Below are 19,737 nucleotides of genomic sequence, written 5' to 3'. Positions count from 1 at the left end.
GCCCAGGGGTGGCACCACCCACAGTGGTCTGGGCCCTCCCACATCACTCATCATGAAGATGCCCCTCAGACATGGCCACAGGCCAGTCCAATAGAGGCAATCCCCCAATTGAGGCTCACTCAACTCAGGTGTGTCAAGTTGACACTAAAGCCATCCAGCACAAGGACTCAGCATGTATGGCAGAGTGCATAGGGTTCAGTGGGGGGATGTGGGAAGGCGTGGAGGAGGGAAGGGGTCTGGATTTGAGTGGGAAATGTATGAAATTTAAAAAGCTCAAAAAAGGTGGTTTGGCATTTTATGGGAAAATAATTTATCTTCATTCATTCATAAGCATTTGCTAGTACTGTTAATAAAATGGAAAATCGAAAGCAAGCAGAGCCTGCCATGCAGTATGCTTTGTGTCCCGCCCCCCGCCATATCTGTACATGTGCAGCACACACGGGGTGCTCACTCATAATGCCAGGACCCCATTCTCTACATGAGCACCAGGCTGTTGGTGAAAACATTCTTCCAAAAAGGTCTAAAACTTGCATCAGCACATCGTGCCCTAGATCCGCTCAAGAGATATTCTAAGTGATTGGAAGCTTTTATCTGCCTCTGAAAGCAGGCCTTTTCAAATAAGTATTGACTGTTAATGACCTGTTTAAATAAAACATTCAATTTTCTTTCTTCCCCCACAAAGAATTTAGTAGGCAGAGACATTTCTAAAGGAAAGGCTAACCCTGCTTTTCAAAAGAGGCTGAGCCAAAGCTTTTAAATGCGAACATTTTTTTTCTGACATTTGCCCTTAAAATGCTATTCAGTGAAGTTGTGCTAACAGTGGGTTGAGTACATTGAAAAGTCTTTGAATAAGAATGCAACCTTAAGATTTTTTTCTTCAAATTAAACAAAAACATCCAAGTTGGTATTTCCGTATGAAATGTATATTTCAGTCACCACTCTCTGTCTCACTGTCCATGTCTCCTTGTATTCCTGATGATTAAGGAGACTTTCCTCTGAGAAATAAGGCACAAGACCATTTATGAAAGTATGAGAATTAAACCAGGGGAAAAATAAGAGCCCATGGAATGTAAGAGACCTCAGTAATTGTAAAGCCAGATGAAGAAGAGCAAAAGGTTGAGAGGGGAGAAGGAGGGCCCAGAACAGTACAGAGACGTCCAGGCAGCAGGAAACCTCCCAAAAATATATTTGGAGAAAGTGTCAGTTTTCCTGAAGGATCAGTATTTCCCTCTCAGCTGGCATGCAGATACTCTAGTGAGCTTAGGGGGCTGGACAGTAAGTCTCTTAAGTAGTTTAAAGGTGATTCATACCAAGAAATACCCTAATAGATTAGGAACAGCACCCATTCCTTTTTATTTTTTAAAGGTAAATGGACAGCTTCCTGCCACCCTGGGGCAGCCAAGTGTTCCCATCAACTCTAAGTGCCCTTACAGACTTGTAATTCCTAAGAGCTACAAAGGACTGCAAAGGTCATTCAATACTTCTCTCTTAACTCCATACCTGGAGACCTGAGGCCCTCAAGCCTGACCTGACCATGGCCCCATCAAGATGAATAGTGCCCTATCGAGATGCACAGCCTTCTCCACTACTCAGTCTACCTGTCTCATTTCTCATTCTCTTACTACTGTTCTTTGCTATAGGCTAATTGATGTCAACAGGAGAGTGAAATAAATCAATCTGTGATCTTGTACCTTCTTGGAAAGTAAAAAGTAGCATGTCCTAAACTAAGTAAAAATGCAGGTAGATGTCTCTTAAGAAGTTTATATTCCAGGACACAGTTGGACAGTGTTTGGACTGACAGGTTTCTTTGCTGCTTCTCAAATCGCATCACATCATCAACATCCCATATACAAGATCAGCTCTGACTTGTCTTCTTAAGGCCACCATGAGACAGTGTCTCAGAATCTGCATGTTCACAGCGTTATCTAGCCTATACCAAAGTCAGGTGCATAGATATTTTAGTTAACTTAGAATAAGCATGGCTAGATGATAGGGACTTGCATGTCATAGAGCCCCTGGGTCATACTGCAGCACCTAGAAAACACCCCACTCAGTGTGGCCCTCTGTACTCTCAGCCAAGGGAGAGACACCATGGGAAAATCCTATCTTTATAACAAGTACTTTCCTGCCCATTCCAGTGAGAGCCTAGTGTTTGGCTCTACAGCTTGTGCACCCTGCCTGTATATCACATACCTGCCTGGTGGGCCAAAGGTGGGACCCTCCAGACTGTGTTCTTACAGCAATTCAGAGTCAGCAAACTCCATGACTTATCATGGTGGTTTTGAGGTGCTGTTAACACAGTTACTATGGGCTCCTGAGTAACCTGCCTAGGTTTGAGTCCTGACAGTGCAGCTTCTTACAGGAGCTTAACTTATTATTGAATCTTTCTGTGCTACACTTTTCACAAGTATAGCATCAGAACAGTTAGAATTTCTACCTCATAGGGTTATAAGGGATAAAATAAAAAATAAAGTGTGTTTAACACTTTAGCAGAGTGCCTAGCACCTTGTAAGCTCTCCATAAGTGTGCTAATTGTTATTAATAAAGCTAGTGAAAGGATCACTCTTAATTTGTGGAACTGTTCCCCATTTATCCATCTCAGCTTCTGTAGGACTCTGTGGTAAGCTGGGCTTGGGCTCAAGGACGGCACTCTTCTTTATGTCCCTAGGATGGAGATTGTAGTCTCAGGGTAGCGAGTGGGCAGCTAACTGAGCTGCAAGACTGGGTGAAGCACTGATTGCTGTGTTCCTCCCTCTCTGTCACCCTTCCGGCTCCCAATTCACCCACCTTATTTGACAGGCTGTTTGCATTTCTAACAAGTCCCTAGGTGATAGTGAGGCTGTTCCTCTGGGAACTGCACTCCAAGAACCACTGCTGTGGGGCAGCACTTTCTAGTAGAAACACAGTGCAAGTCCCACAGACACAACTGTGAATTTTGTCGTAGTTGGTCACATTAAAAATAAATAAAAAGAAATTGATGAAATTAACTTTTGATAATACATTTTGTTTAGCCAAATGTGTTAAATACCATCATTTCAATATGTAATCAATATTAATGAGATAGTTTACATTCCTTTTTGTGCTAGGTCTAGAAAGTCTAGCATATATTTTATACTTCCAGTATATTCCAACCCAGACCAGCTGTACAGGGGAGTGATCTGGGGAGAGGCTGTTATTAATTATAACCACAGTTGCACCTGGATTTACAAACTTCCATTTTTTGAAGCTCTTCAGTTGATGGTCATTAGCCAGAAGGTTGAATGGATCCCCATCCTGTATGCAATCTATGACTATTAATAACTCCATATATGCAGTCTGATCTGTATGTTTTTATAAATCATGGGAAATTTTCATAAATGGTTCTGAAGGAAATTGTTAATTTTAATTGTCTTGAGTTTTTTCTCAAGGCTTTTATCTGGTTCTCTGGATCCAGTTCAAGCAGAATGATGTAATACCTGAGAACAGGAAAGTGAACCTAAGAGCAGTCATAGGTTCCAGAGAAACAAAAGTGAAACCTTATTACTGCTTGCACAGTGCAACATGAGAGAAAATGAAAGTCAGTCCACTGCTTCCTGCGACTGCATAAGAAATACACATATTTTGAACTTGGATTGGTAATTGATCACATTGACATATATATTAAATTTCATTGTATTATATCAGTTAGAAATGCTGAAACAAATAAATTTACCCAAACTACTTCTATTCAGGTTTATTTTTCATAAAAATGTTTATCTTTGTTTATAAGCTAGTAGGCTTTCTGACTGGCATTAATGCATAAGTTTGGTCGTTGTTCAGTAAATTTGTCAGTCTGATATAACTTTGTGCTTGAAGTGATTGGTGATAATCATATTCATGTTTTATTAATTTTACTCTAGAGGAGTATAGAGATAATGTATTAAAATGGTGAATTATTTCCTTTATGATTGATGTGTTTCCTAGTAAGATTTTATCATTTTCTTGATCTTTATTTTTCTCTAGGGTGTGTGTTAAAATATATGATATCTACATATATTTTCTGAAATGTTACATGAATATCAGCACTTAACTTGTGGGCATCTTAGTTTTGTGCTGATTAATAATTTGCATGGAGCATGCATACATAGACTTGAATACAGTTGTATATCACTTAAGAACATGGACATTGAGAAAGCATCATTAGGAGGTTTGTTGTTGAGCACCACATGTAGTGTACTTACACAAATTTAGATGATAACAACTTTCACACATAGGCTGTGTGTCACATGCCACCCTCCATGCAGCTTGTCATTGACCAAGATATTGTATGCAATACATGACTAGAGTTAGACTCCAGTAACTGATCTGTTTCAAGAATAGTCTCAAGTGATAATAAGAATTAGAAATCGGGTTCTTTCCCAAGAAGTCAGAGCTGTTATGATCAGTGTGTATTAAGGAATGATCAATGAATCATGTCTACCAATAACACACTAACAGGTGTGATCGCCAAACATGGTTTGAAGGAATTAAGAAGGCTTTTTGTCCCCTAACATCTGCCTCTCACGGAAGGGCCTGAAAATGACTACGTTAGAGGCTTCTGGTGTCTGCAGCTTATAGGGCTGGAATTTTACACTCTTGAATCCCCGGCTTGTCATATGGGAGGAGGTGAAAAATGTACTTCCTGGAGGAAAAGTTCCTTCACTATCTGGAGTAAGCAAGATTCATATTAAGTGGGACTGGCTAGCCAGACACAGCTCACAGCAGGAAACAGATTTCCAAAGCTGAAGGGTACAACACATTTTCACCTTTGGGAGGTTGGGGGGGGGGATTAGTCTACTCCCAAGCAAATGCCTGAGGCCTTGCACAATGTGCCTCTGAACTTTCTGGTGGGATCAGTGCCAGCTGGAAAATGAGACTCCTAAACACCTGCAGATAGCTGCACTTCCGTGTCACCCACCCCACAGTTTCCCTGGCATCAGTCCTTATTAGTAGAACCCAACTTCACATTCAGACACTTAACTCATAATTTTTGAGACAAACCAAAATTTTGATCTGTTGAGATTAAAACTCTTCTCTTCATTTCCATAACGAGCTATGGGCGATTTCCCAACCCTGTTGTATACGAGCCAACAGAAATGTGTGGTTTGGAAAGGGCATTAGGATCCACCTAGAAAGAAGAGTCTGTAGAGGCAGACTCCATGGAGGCGGTGGGGAAGGCTGGGCGCTTACAATTATTCCTGTCTTCACATCTGAGAAACCTATAATAGCCCCAGCCTACATTTGTAGGCAGCATTTTCCTTCCACGAAAAAGTAACATTGTGACTAATCTTATTGGCCTCAGATCCAATGAAGAGCCTTCTTAGAGTTGGATTCTGAGGTCAGTGAGTAAGGAATTAATTGCCAAGAAGGGTGTGTGTGTGTGTGTGTGTGTGTGTGTGTGTGTGTCTGTGCCTTTGTCAGACCTTTCAAATGTCTGCTCAATGGGATTACTTCAAGATTCCTCTGTGGACAAAAACTCTTCAGTTTCAGAGCGTTTTGCATACCAAATTCTGGATTTTAAAGTCCTTTTCCATCAGATTTCACACATCTGTAATGGCAAAGTTAAATGTGCCCAGAAAAATTCAGCTGATTTAGCTGTGGCTCACATGCCTTTTCCTACCCAATGACACCAAAGCCAGCTGTCACTCTTCAGTTGCTTGTAGCTTCACAATCTGATACCCCTTCCATATGTGCACTATCACACACTGAAAAAAAGATCTACTTAGTGAATGTTTACATAGCGCGTGCATGCTTCCAATTGAATGAGAAAACCGTCCAGAAGTCTTCTAAACATCATAACTGGATACCATCTTGAAGGCATTGTGATGACTAAAGGTTTCACTTTCTGTCCTGGGCTTGTAAGAAACACCCAAGCATTCGTTCCTGTTCTGTGCACACTGTCTCCATTCACTGTTAGAGATAATCAGACAATCTTATCTTCACTAGTAACTTTCAAGGGCAGGAGCAAGTCAGAAGGAAATTGAGGTATTATTTGCCAGCTAGTACATTTGCTTTCTGCCCTATGCCAAGTCTGAAGATACAGCATTTGCCAACTGGAAGAAATGACAGGTATTTTCAATGTGGTGGTGTCTGCACAGAGCATGTTGCAAAGAGCCGCCTTACTGGGAAAGAGTATGCAGGGCCTCTGGCTAGCTTACCCAAACACATGTGTCAGTTGGCAGTTCTCTTTGGAAAATTCTAAAAATAAAATCATATTGTTTCCAATATTTGATACGTCTAAATGAATTCCTGTTTGAGAATAATTGGATATTATCAGGCTTTCATCCAAAAGCAAAAAGTACTGAATCTAAATTTATATTTTACCTAAAACCCAGGTTTAAGAGAAAATGGAAGAAAGCAAAACATGTTTGTAAGTGGTGTCTTTCATGTATCATCTCTAGAGATGGGGCTGCTTTATATCAAAAGTCAGAAAGAACACAAGAAAGTGTTTCAGTGGTTCTTGATAGAACAGAAAGTGGTCAACATCAAATAGGTTATATATGTATTGATGTTCCAGCCTGACTAGCTGCTAATTTGTGGACCAATCTGTTCATGTATTTAAGTCATTTGTTCTCTAACTCAAAAAGACTAAAACTATCAAAGACATAAGATCTATTTTCCAAAATAATGGTGATTAAGAGAAATAAAAATACCACAGCTTGATGCTAGAGATCTCAGAGTGAGGCTGCTTCACAGACAGCAGTGGGGGAAACAGGAAGAATTCGAAAGCAGGAGGATGGGGGTAGTGTTCAGGGCCCACTGAGACTGGAGATGGTGAGTCATGATCTTTGGAAGTTATGGTGAGAGCATCTATGTGTTGTTCCAAAAGTTCTTTGTAAACATATTACTAAGTGTGCTGATGGACAGGGAGACAGGAAGACAGAGAGGTGGCAGCTGCAGCTGAGGTCGTCAGGAGAGCCCTCTCCTCAGAGGAGACACTTGAGCTGAGGTGAAGATGACAGGAAGGAAAACAGCCCTGCTAAGATCTGAGGTGAGATGGAAAAAAAAAGAAAGAAAAGTGGGGGCTGGAGAAATGGCTCAGTGGTTAAGAATGCTGGCTGCTCTTGCAGAGGACCAGGGTTCAGTTCCAGCACCCACATAATGGCTGACAACCATCCTAACTCCAGTTCCAGGGGATCTGGCACTACCCCCCGACCACCACAGGCATTGCATGACACGGGTACACTTACATGCATTGCAGGCAATGCACTCATACACATAAAATAATAAATTTTTTTTTAAAGAAAGAAAAGCGTTTCTTATGTTTACACCTGTAGCCATTTCTCTCGTTTCTATAGTGCTCTATATGGTAACTCTGCCCATGCATGAGATGCTCTATACATATTTGTGAGATTTCCTAGGGACTGATAACAGTTTGGAACAATGAAGGTTGACATGAAATTGAAATTGGTACTATTTCTTCTCCGTTTTTGACCCCTTTCCTTTCTCCTACCCCCATAAAAGAAGAAACACAGTTTGGGTGCATTCCCATCTATCTCTTGTCATTTTTCATGTCATACAGTATGAATTAAAGATTTTACATTTGTCTTGCAGAGTTATAACATGCTTTTAGAACATACCTAAGTCAGCGTTTTAACTGGAAAGTATTTCTACATTCTAAAACAGTATTTCTGATTACAACTAAATGAAATTTTTGCAGTGTCAGAAGGGATCATAAAAATAACACATTGGGAAATCATCTTTGAAACTTGAACTCTTTCTTTTAATTACTTCTTTATAGGACTTCTTCCACTAGAAGCAAGATGGCTGAACTCAATACTCATGTGAATGTCAAGGAAAAGGTAAGGCCCAGTTGTTGTTGCCTCTCAGACACACAAGCTGAGTAACATAATCCCTGTGATAAAAACTTGATTACAGTGAAAAGGGGGGAAAATTTTGGGAAGAGATGCTTAAAAATTTGTTGCATGAGTACACTATTTAGCAAAAAGAATTATAAGTTTTTATGGAATATGTGATGAGTATGTTGCATTCATTCTCTCATTTACTTTTTACCATAACCTCTTGAAATATCCACTGTTGTCATTTCCATTGTATAGAAGTGGAAACTGAGAAACAGAAGGTAAGTAATTTGGCAAATAAACACAGCAGATGTCAGATTTCAACTCAGGCAGTACCATGCTATGGCTCATATTCTTTGTTTTTTGAGACAGGATCTCCCTGTGAAGTCCTGGTTATCATGGAATTCTCTATGGAGACCAGGCCGGCCTCTGACTTGCAGTGATCCTCCTGCCTCTGTGCACTGAGTGCCAGGATTAGGTGTGAGCTGCTATGACTGGAGTCTGTGGCTTATACTTTTAACGTACTCACCCAGTTGCATCTTAAGAGCTTGAGTATTGGGCTACTTCTCCAGAAATGGCTTCATACAGAAAACCATCTTGCTTTCTCCTAGGAAGCTAGTTCATGACACCAAAAATCCCCTCTCTACCATTTGTTAGGAACTGATCACTCTTCCCAGCCCTTACCAGCCTGGGAAGCTTTCTCTGCTTAGGGTCAGCATCCATCTCTTGCCCTCTACTCTGTTAATACATTGTAGTACTTAATGACCATGAATCGTAGTCTATGGACATTAAGTCTGCCCAACCTACTCCATAGCAACAGTGGCCATGGAGGAATTTGTTTATGATCATTCAGCTGAGCTTAGAAGCCTGGACAGGAACCTAGGTCAGTCCAGGCTCATGCCACCCTCTCTAGAGCCATTCCCAGGATCCAATGGATTGTCATTCTTAAGAGCAGGTATATGCCCCTCATCTCTGAATCCCCGCCATACTAAAAACACAGTGAAGAATGAAAGGAGCAGTATCTATGATCTTTTCCTGTACTGCCTGCCAGTGGTAGGAACTGAACAGAGAGATAAGACGTTCCCACGGAGTGCACATTTAGGGCAAGAAAGCTGAAAGTGAACCCAAGAAAGTATAAATGAGCACAGTCACTTCAGACCATGGTACAGCCTTAATGGAAGAGAGGTGTGCAGGTGGCTGCTTTACATAAGAATGTCCCAGAAGCCCTTTGAGAGAGGTGACATTGGAACTGAGATAAAGATCATGGGAAAGACATAACTGTGTAAAGATCTGAGGGTAGAGAATCGTAGATAGAGAGAAAAGGCAAAAGAAATGCTTAAAATGCACAGAGCTGGAGGTGTTTGAAGAGCAATAGCCAACATGGCCAGAATGTGAAGGACAGGTAGGATGGGGGCTGAGGTCAGAGGGTGCCACTTGCCCTGGGCCCATGGGCCTTCAAGGAACCATGGGTAGAATCCAGGGCTCCATGTACTTGGATGGGAATTACAATATAAAGATACATTTTTATCATCACTAATGTCTAAAAGAAATTTAGTGGTTCCTTCAATCATGAAATGTAGACAAAGGGAAAAATAATGAGCCCAAAGTAGTAGTAGTAGGCCCCGTGACTCACAACTAGAAACCACAAGTATCGTCATACCAAACACATTGTTACAGACATCCTGATACGTTATTTGTTCATCAGTATTTCAAAATTACTGTAATTCTAGAACCTACTGCTATATTGTGTTATCTGATGCATTAATAAAGAAATGCATAGGTTATTGTAGCGTAAATTTTGTTTTTATTAATATTTTAACTGCATTTTAATATGATCAGTATTCTTTGTATTCATATGTATTATATGTCTTGAATTTTAACACATTGTTCTGAGAAGGGCCTCAGAGACTTTGCCAGACTGCTGAAGATTGTACCTGCGGGCTTAAACCATGATAGAGCAGCTATGAAGGGCTCTCTTCCAAAGGCAGAAGTGAGGGCGTGGGCAGTTGTAAGCAGGAACATGACTTGGTAGGACATGTTTTCAGTAGCTCACCTGGCTTCCTCAGGACTGTGCTACGTTTTGTAAATTTTCTCAGTAACTCGATGCGGACACCAAGGCTCGAGGTCATCCTTGACTTGATCACAGTCAGTCTTAGCCTTGTCTGGTTCTGAAGTATGCTCCCTTTCCACTGCTGCTTAGGGTTTCTACCAGCATATAGAGAAACACACGTGCTACCCCAAGTCTTTGGGCAATGGTCAAAACCAGCTTTCACCAACACAGTTTCTTTGGACTTCTGTGTGCTATCTTAATTGATGCAGTATTTTATCTATTACATTTCATTGTGTAGTTCATATATTATTTTAATATAAAACTATTTTAGCTTATTGAGCATTGAATAAGCAGTAGCATAAAGATGTGTCCTCTTGATAGCATGCCTTCATAGTCTCCCTTTATACAAGTGAGAATTTGTGTTCCCCAGTTTGAAAAGCTGGGTCAGTCACCATAACACTGACCAGAGATTGGCCCCTTTCCAACCATTTGTTGATGGATGGATTGAACAGCTTCTCATTTGGGGCTATAGAATGTTAAAACACTTTTTTAAAAAACTCAGATTTTTAGCAAATGATTCCTAGAGGACCACCAAAGGAAGCTGAGCAGCCAACATTAGAATGTCTTATTCAGAGAGAGGAAGCAGTCTGTCAGCACACAGACCACAGAAGTCCAGCCTGAAGGCTCCATGCATTGGCTTAGGTGCCATGTGCATCCTCTTGTCATGAGCACTGTCAGATGCCCATGTGAGGAGGAACAGTAGGTGTTTTGCTACTGCGCTTCAGTTGCTTATCACAATGTTGGTGGTATTTTAGGAAAGGGTGATGTTTAAGTTGTAAATATTGTGAATCTGCCTGACAATGAAAGTGACATTCCTCTAACTCAATTAGTGAGTCCCATCCTCCTATGTCAGAAAGTTAATAGATTTCTCAACTCAATAAGACAAGTCATAATAAACAACAGAAATTCTGATCATATATAGTTTTACACTGATTTATTTTAGTATGCTTATTTCCTTTAGTTGTTAGCTTTTATGGCCTTTTCATGATTAGTTTGTTTCTCAATCTGTCACACAAAGCAGTGACATTTCAGTTCTAAAAATTAACAGTAATAACAACTGTTATTTCTTAAGTTACAAGCTTTTGTGAACAGAACTCTAATGTTTTTAATACAATATCTAGTCTGTGGCAAGTTAAGTAACAAAAGTCTTGTGAGAGCAAAAAAATGTTTTATGATGAGAGCTGGCTGGACAGATGGCTGAGTCAGTAAATTGCAGGCCAGGCAAACAGGAGGACCTGAGTTTGATCCCTAGCACCCACCTAAAAGGGCAAATGTAGTGAGTGCTTATAATCCCAACCCTGGGAAGGCAGAGACAGATGGATCCCTGGAGCTTGCTAGCCAGTCAGCCTAGCCAAATCAGCATGCCCAGGACTCAGTGAGAGACCCTGTCTCAAAAAACAAGATTTGGGGATGAGGGGGCTAGAGAGATGGCTCAGTAGTTAAGAACACTTATTGCTCTTCCAGAGGACCAGGATTCGATTCCCAGCGCCTACATAGTGGCTGTCATGAGTCCTTAACCCAATTCCATGGGATCTAAGGCCCTCTTCTGTGGGCATGGCATACAAGTAATGCATTTACATACATGTAGACAAAACACTCATACACATAAAATAAAAATAAATAAAAATCTTACAAACAAAAACCCAAAACAAACAGGATGTCTTCTGAGAAACAACACCTGAGGTTGACCTCTGGCCTCCACACACAAGTGTACATACAACATGCATGCACACAGCCACAAAAAATTAATAAATAACCTTTTTTACATAATCTTTTTTAAGGCCTTATAGTGACGTGATCCTTCATACATCTCTAGTGGATCCATGATGGGGTAGATTAAATAGGAGCAGGTACTTTAATAAAAAATTCATTTTTGTCATCCTACAACTTTTAGTCCAGAGGAGAAGCTAATAAAGTTTAATATTCAAGACAAATAATACTTGCAATAGATACTTGTGACATTTTACTTGAAAATAACGTTGTACTATTGGATTATAACTATGAAGATTTGCATTAGAAATGTAGCTAGAGTCACAGTTCATTTTCCTTCGTGTGACATGTCTTCTGCATGACCAGACCCCTGTCTTCTTTTGTACTTTCATCTGCTACCACCTCTCCACATTGCCCTTCAGTCCAGCCATTGTGACTTGAACATATGAGCCCCCATGCCATTGCACAGGCAGGTTCCTCTATATGGATGTCCTCCTCGGAGACCGAGCCTCTCAAGAACTCTGTCAGACATCTCTTTCTTCCTGCCTGCCCTGCCCGGATGAGGTCCCCTGCCCTGACCTCTGTCTTTTTCCACACTGGAATTCTCTGAATCTTTCACTGCAGTTTTCTTGCATCCATCACAATCCTTAGTTGTCATCTCCTGTGTAAGAACAGGGTGTTTCTTGGGAGCAGGAACTGGATCTTATATTCTTGGATTCGACACATATTTACCCCCCCACACACACACACAGTTAGAGTTGGGTAAATGAATGGATAACAGATGAATGAACATCCGTGTTTGAATAGTTAAGTTCTTTCATGAGTGGTACATTACCACTCATGATATTTTATATAATCTCAAGGCTTCTTGAAAAATGAAATGTAGGTTAATGGAAATGTCATCTTGTTTTAATACTCTTTGCTGTTAAAGCATGCTTTAAATTGCTTAGAGAAACAGGAGTTTAGTTTGCTAAATTGCTTTTGGTTACTTGGATTGGCTACCTGTGGCTCTGCAGGAAAGCAGCATCTGTATCAGATGGTTAGCCAGTACGCGTGGTCTCAGGCAAGTTTCATGATGACAGATGAGGTTGTTGGTGAACAAGTAGTTGTAGAATGAATCCCCAGGCCAAATTTTATTAGGGATAGATATCAGAAGAAAATCTTTGACCTAACCAGAGTTCTTATAGCTGGGAATAACTCACTTTTTATAGGCCTTTTCTAAATTTTCTTTAAAACCAAGTTCAGCACTAGAAACTCATAGATGAATTAGTCATTATTGACAGATTATCTCTTACTTAAAATATGTATGTAACAAGTTAAATTGATTTACAAATTTTTAAAATAAAGATAATTAAAACTGTTATAAATAAAATGGTATTTTGTCAGATGTTTTTCATGTATTATTATGAATCACTTTAAACCCAATTCAATACAGTGAAAAAAACTTAGTGATAAATAAATAAAGGGAATCTTTGCTTATAAAAGAGGGCTAGTGTTTATTTAGTGTCTAGGTATGGCATGATAACTCATTCCAGTGATGAATGAGTTCTGAGTTGCCCTGGAGAGTAGTACCCTTGGGGAGGATCTCTATCAAGTAAAGTTTCTGAAAAGGCATGGGGCCAGAAAGCATGAGGTATCAGCTCCCTAATTGCTAGCAGAACGACTTAGAACAAGTCTCTTAACTTTCTGGGCCCCAATTTCCTCATCAAAAGATGAGACACAACTATAAAATCTACTGCACAAAGTCAGGCTGGGGCATGGCATGGCATTAGAGGACTTGCCTAGCATGTGCGAGGTCCCAGGTTCAATACCCAGTATAAAGTCATAAAGATACAATAGTAAATGTAGAGATGCTTTATGAACTCTTACTAATATAAACTATAAAGGATATAGAGGGATATCGTCTGTTTATTTTACAAATAAAAGTGGAAAAATAACCTCTAGTTAACATTCTGTTTGGAGCCCAAAATATAAATCCCCATAGAACCAAAATTAGAAAGAAAAAATAAAGCCCGGATGAGAAAACATGAAAGTGGACCTGACTTTTCAAACTTTGATAGTTGTTGCTGAGCTGCACGAAAAATAATTGAGACTATACGATCTGATGATATGGAAATGGGGAATAGCTCAGTCTATAATATCATTGCTGAGCTGTGCCACTTACTGTGAATAGCTTTTAGAGCTGTTCAAGTTATAGAGGTAAATTGGATTGTAAACAATAACCATATAGAGTCATTAAAATGAAAGTCGGGGGACATGAAAGAGGAGAAGAGCATGTTGTCCGCAGGAACACATTACCACCATTTCTGGCAGGCCACTGAGATAGTGTTCATGTCTGCAGCCAAGACTCTGTCAGGTGGACAGATGTTTTATTGTCTCATGATAAAAATATCCTATTTTACTTTTTTCCTGTAACTCTTGATCTGTGTTTTGCAAAGTACTGAGATAAGTTCAAGTCTTTATGTGGGGTGGAGCTTGTCAGAAACCCCCAAGCATTTGATTAAAGAGATTTTAGCAGGATCAGAGAGAATGAAGAAGATGCATCATGCATCTTTAAAATATTAACTTCATATAATAGAGAAATCATTTAATGGGGTTTGGGATGAGTTTTAATGACATGTAGTTGTTTTGAAGAAAGCAAACCATACAAGCTTTGGGGAAAAAACATTAATTTCATAATTTTTCAGGAGTGTTTAACGTGATGTAGCTCAACGCTTAGGTTCAAATAGCAAGAACAGCAGCTGCCTAGCTTTCAGACCTCACTGTGGATCAGTTCTTGTCATCATTTTCTCACAGGAAAGGGTCATTAAATTTCCCTTTCAAAGAAAGGAGAAACATTGACAATAGTTATTGCCTAATGCCTATGTACAGAACTGCTGTTATTGTTGCTTGGCAACTAGACGAGATTTGACAAGGAGTCTAAAGGAACTGAATGAATAAATGGAAATGTCAGCATCAGTTTCGGGGATAAGAAGAAATTTACTCTTGCAGGATTAGCATCACATTGCCTTTTCCAAGCGACATGACCTGAATGCATGGAGTCTCTGTCCTGTTTCTCCTGCCTTTCTGTCCTCCTTGCCTTTCATGGTAGCCCCTTTCGTACTGCGGCTGAGGGATATGTAGAAGACAGATGGTTAATACTAAAGAATACAAGAACATGTGAAAAATGAAATCGTTTGGCAACAGGAAAAGTAACCTCTGTTAGCAATCGCTTAGAATGTATAGGGACTTCTCCAACATTCTAGTTATTTCTTACACTATCCTTCATATTAAATTATCCATTTCCATAGATAAAAAAATGACAAGACTGCCGTGATGGCTTCTTCTCTTCTGCCCTCGCACGCTGAAAATCCATTAAAATAGATTAGGTAAACAGACAGGTGGAGTCAGCACTTGACAGTAAAACTGTTGTGTATGATTAAAGCCAGTTTTTTACTGTAAGCTGTTTCTCCATAACATGATCACAATCTCCTTATAAGCAGATAAGGATTTTTAATTTGTGTACTTAATACTTTCTGCAACAATACTACCATTGATTTTTATATCCCCCCAAATGTTTGTAAATTAATCAGAATGTGGTTTAATAATTGACTCAAGATTCTGGAATGGATATTATAGATAATTGTGAATGGAGACAATTCAGAGGAACAAAGCAGGAAGTGGGCATACCCTCCTGGGCTGGAGCAAATATTAGAATGTTAGTGGAGTGCTGTGTGTGGTGTGCACACCTGTAATCCCAGCACTTGGGAGTACGAGGTTAGGTTTCAAAGTCATCCCCATCTATATTGCAAGATTTTGGACTACATGAGATCCTGCTTCAGAGAACGAAACAAAAACAAAAGAAAGTCAGTGGAGAATAGGCAAGTATCATTAGAAAAAAATCTGATTACATTCATGTGGGCCTTCCAAGAAGCAGATGCCGTGGTGAGATGGGATTATGTTGGGATGTGAGGTGCAGGATAGTGTTTAGGAAGGAGAAATGGGGAAAAGCAGGCAGGAGCAGTTGGGGAGAGAGACTTCAGACTTCATACAGGTCTGACATCTTTGAAAAGAGAATCAAGTTGAAAGAGTCCCAAACTTGCATGGCAAGTTTCAGCATGCTTATGGGGAGTGCTCAGTCCAAGGCTGCCAACCTCAGGACTCCATGACCCTCAGAAGCAAGCCCTCTCTGTGTGTACCACCTCAGCTGCTGACTGAGAGCATCTGGAGGAGAAACAACATGGCTGGCAGTGTCGAGCAACTGTGCCTCCTGCAGCCGGCTGGCTCCCCCAGCCTCCACAGGGCTGAGTTGCATCACAAAATTGTGGATGTAAGAAGGAAATTGAGATATATATTTTGGAATACAATAATATACCAAAAGCATGAGCATTTTATAAAAGTTCATGGAAAAGAATGAATAAAAAAATGGAGAATCACTGTTCTAAATAATTAGTAAATTAAAATACAAAGTCTAAGGGGCAAAGGAGATAGGTCAGTCAGTAAAGTGAAAGAACCCGAATTCAAACCTCAGAATCCACTTTTAAAAAGCCAGACATGGTGGCTTGTGCTTGTAATACCATCACTGGGAGCTGGGGACAGGTGCACATATATGCACACAAATTCAAACTCTGGGATTCTATTTGCCCTTAGCAAGGTGAGCCAGATTGCCACTAGTTTGAGGGTCGTCTCAACTTCTAGAGTAAACAGTGATTTAGTAACCTTTTTTCTGTTTCTAACCACATTTAAAGTAGACAACAAAAACACTAGGTCAGGGCTGGAGAGATGGCTCAGGAGTAGGGCTTACTGCTCTGAACCCAGGTTCAGTTCCCAGCACCCACTTAGCAGCTCATAACTGCCTGTGACTCCAGTTTCAAGGGATTCTACGCCACCTTCTGACCTCCACGGGCTCCTGCAGGTACATGGTACATAGACATAAAATAAAAATAAATCTTGGCTTCCTTGTCTTTCTGCAACATATTAATTCATGTGGTTGGTCTAGCTCCATTTAGACTCCTAACTCCAGTAGGTGGATCCACAGTCTTTTTCCCCTCCCAGTCACCATGAAGGATTGAAGCAGGGGACTGCACCCCTCGGTCCCTAAAGCAGCTTTTCTGTTTGATTGGGGAACATACCCTTTCTGCATTTCCATTTTTGTAAGAAGCAGGACTTGCATTTGAACCTCTCTGAGGTCAATTTATGGGTCACTGGTGCAGATTTTTGTCACTTCTGATTTTAGGTCTCTTCAGAATTCTACTTCTTTGTCTTTGAAGATAATTACCAATAAGAGTATGTTGGAATTATAACTGAAAATCAGTTATATAGCTGGGGGGGGTTGTTTATTTTATAAGAACATTTAACATGAGATTTCCCTCTTAAAGTTTTAAATGTGTAGCATTATTAACTTTAGGTACAATGTTTCTGGAACTTACCTGTCTAGTGTAAATGAAACTATATCTTCAACAGCTCCCTGTTCTCTGCCTTCCCTGGCTCCGGAAAGCATCATATTACTCTCTACTTCTAGGATTTAGAAACTGTGTAAGTGGAGTCACAGTGTTTGACCTGTGACTGGCTTATTACCTTTAAGGTTTATCCATGTTGTCATGTCACTGCATATTTCAACATTCCTCTTTATTAAAGCTGCATCATATTCCACTGTATGTAATTCCTCTTTAGGCATCCGCTCATCCACTGACAGACAATTCTTAGTGTTTTTTATAAAATAATTATGGCTCAAATTGTGGTTTTATTAGTCCTTTATTGGACTAGATACTGGATATACAAAGTAGTTTAATTCTTCTTAACATCTTCAGAGGAAAAGCAAACAAACATAAAATCATAGGAAACCCAAGATCTTGTCACATGATTGTTTTTAAACTAGTGTGCCTTTTAAAATTGGTCAACCTGTATAAATAAAAAATGGTATGTGGATGAACAGAGAAGCTCCTCTCAGAGGAAGTATGTTCCTGGTTTCCATGGACTTTAGATGGTCTGTTTCCTCCATGCTACCATGAAGAAATAACCTGAAGTTAATATAATCTAGAGATTAAGTCAACTCTTTTATTCTGGTATTGACCAAAGAGTAATTATCTTTTTTATTCTAGTATTGATTAGAAAGTTATAGTGGTTTATACCCTTTTCATAATGCCCCTTTATCTGGGAACTTCTGCGAATGAGCTGAAAAAAAGAAGAGAAAACACATTAAGAGTGAATGTCAATAATTACCATTTTTCCCCTGAGTGGGGAGTTTAAAGTACAAAGAAAATGTGCAGTGATTTTGCTGAATAATCTATGAGAAATAAGATGAATTAAAAGTATCTTGCTTTTTCCTGTGATTAAGATACCGAAAACAAAATAGCCTGTGAAAATAGCATTGCTTTTTTTCTTCAGTAATAAGTCTGAATAACAGAGATAGTAGCCAGACAGAATATTTACCTGAGCCCTAATACTGTGTAGGTGTAACCAGCAGGCTGAAGACAGACTTCTAGTGGACTCGGGGGCTCACCTTGCCCTGAAATTTTCTGGAACTGTAATTGGTAATTCTGAGGAAATAGGAGGAAGTACCAAACACAATTATAGAAAAACACAGGTCTACACTGCATACATGCTAGCTATAGCTAAATTGGTAAAATGGAATGTGCATTATCCCATTGCATGTCTCAATGTAGATTAGAGGGATAATTGCCAATAGCAAGGGGGGGATGATAGCTAGATGATAGATAGATTAGATAGATGATAGATAGATAGATAGAGATAGATAGAATAATAGATAGATGATAGATAGATAGATGATAGATAGATAGATAGATAGATAGATAGATAGATAGATAATAGAAGATAGATAGAAACTGGCCCCTTTTATTGTCTTTAACCCTTTGACACAGATTGTTTAGCAATGATGGCTACAACAGTATCTCCCACATTAAGAGTTGGAATCTTTGACCCTCCCCTAAAAACTAGATAGGTTCTTGTAAATAGGGTGACCGATGTACTAGGAAGCAAGTGACTTCCAACTAACTTTTGTTCCATAGTTGGGACACTTGCTTCCCTGTAAACAGTCTCTTCTAAAGCCACCATTCTGGGAGAAGGGCCAAACAAGCCCATTGAGAAAGGCCTCATGGAGCTGCCTTGAAACTGTATGAAACAGGCTGCCCAGCTAGTCGTCATTTTCCCACCATTTCTGTCTGTGAGAGACCTATGGCAGACTCAGCCAAACTCCTCCCGAGTTTGTAATCCAAATGAGATAGTGAAATCAATGAGATAGTGAAAAATACCAGATCATTTGTTTTTCTCAGCTGCAAGACTTTGGGTACTTGTTACACAGCAGTAGGTAACTAAACTCATTGTTCAAGAGAGGGCGTACTAGGGCTGGGCATATAGCTCAGTTGGTAGCGTGCTTGCCTAAAATGCACAAAGCCCCCAGCACCACATAAATGTGACACATACCTGTAACCTTAGTACTTGGAAGATGGATGGAAGCAGGAGAATCAGAGGTTTAAGGTTATCCTCTGCTACATAGTGAATTTAAGATCAACTTGGCTACTTGGAACTCAGTATCAGAGGGAGTAGGGGGTGGGGAGAATGCATATCTCTCTTGAACAGTTGTATTTTATAAAGCTAATACTATTCTAAAGTAGAAGTCATATCATTGAAATAACAGTATTACTTAAATACTGGAGGAGTGTGGAAAAGCTATACTGTGCTCAGGCGCATCAGACGAGAGGTGAGCAGTTCTAGCTCAGAAGAACTTTGTCCTGGGCCACCTTCCTTCCTTTTCCTTACTCTACTTGGCAATCTGTAATTTTCATTGTGTCTCTCATTCATGGCTCTCAGTTCTGGATAGATAGTAGAATCTTAATGGAAGCTTTAAAATGTAAGGAAGGAAGGGAGAGAGGCGGCGGGGGGGAAGGGAAGGGAGGGAGGGAGGGAGGGAAGGAGGGAAGGAGGGAGGCCATCCATCCCTATTGATTGCTTCCTCTGTTTCATTCCTTGCATGTAAACAGAAGTCAGTTGCCTCCTCACAAGTGAGCCATGAGTCCTTCTCAACACTGCCCCATGTTGACCCATTCTCTTGCCCCTGGATAGTGTTAGAACCCTAACTGACATCCATTTGATCTCCAGTCCATGCACAAAGAAGGTAGAATG

General features: G+C 40.1%; 1 protein-coding gene across 12 annotated transcripts in view; it reads left to right on the top strand.

Moving 5' to 3' along the window:
• Positions 1–19,737, top strand: part of Spats2l (spermatogenesis associated serine rich 2 like) — a 174,493-nt gene that overhangs the window by 79,494 nt on the left and 75,262 nt on the right. For all 12 annotated transcript variants that reach the window (XM_008833355.3, XM_029563609.1, XM_008833343.3 and 9 more), the window contains one exon: positions 7,739–7,799. In XM_008833355.3, coding sequence (XP_008831577.1) covers positions 7,761–7,799 — 39 coding nt within the window. In that variant the 5' untranslated portion in view covers positions 7,739–7,760. The remainder of the gene's footprint in view (positions 1–7,738; positions 7,800–19,737) is intronic.

This window comes from Nannospalax galili, unplaced genomic scaffold (genome assembly GCF_000622305.1).
Source record: "Nannospalax galili isolate Female #2095 unplaced genomic scaffold, S.galili_v1.0 scaffold610, whole genome shotgun sequence".
NCBI classification, from domain to species: domain Eukaryota; kingdom Metazoa; phylum Chordata; class Mammalia; order Rodentia; family Spalacidae; genus Nannospalax; species Nannospalax galili.
The sequence above is the reverse complement of the archived record's forward strand: the minus strand, read 5'-3'. Positions and strand labels throughout refer to the sequence as shown.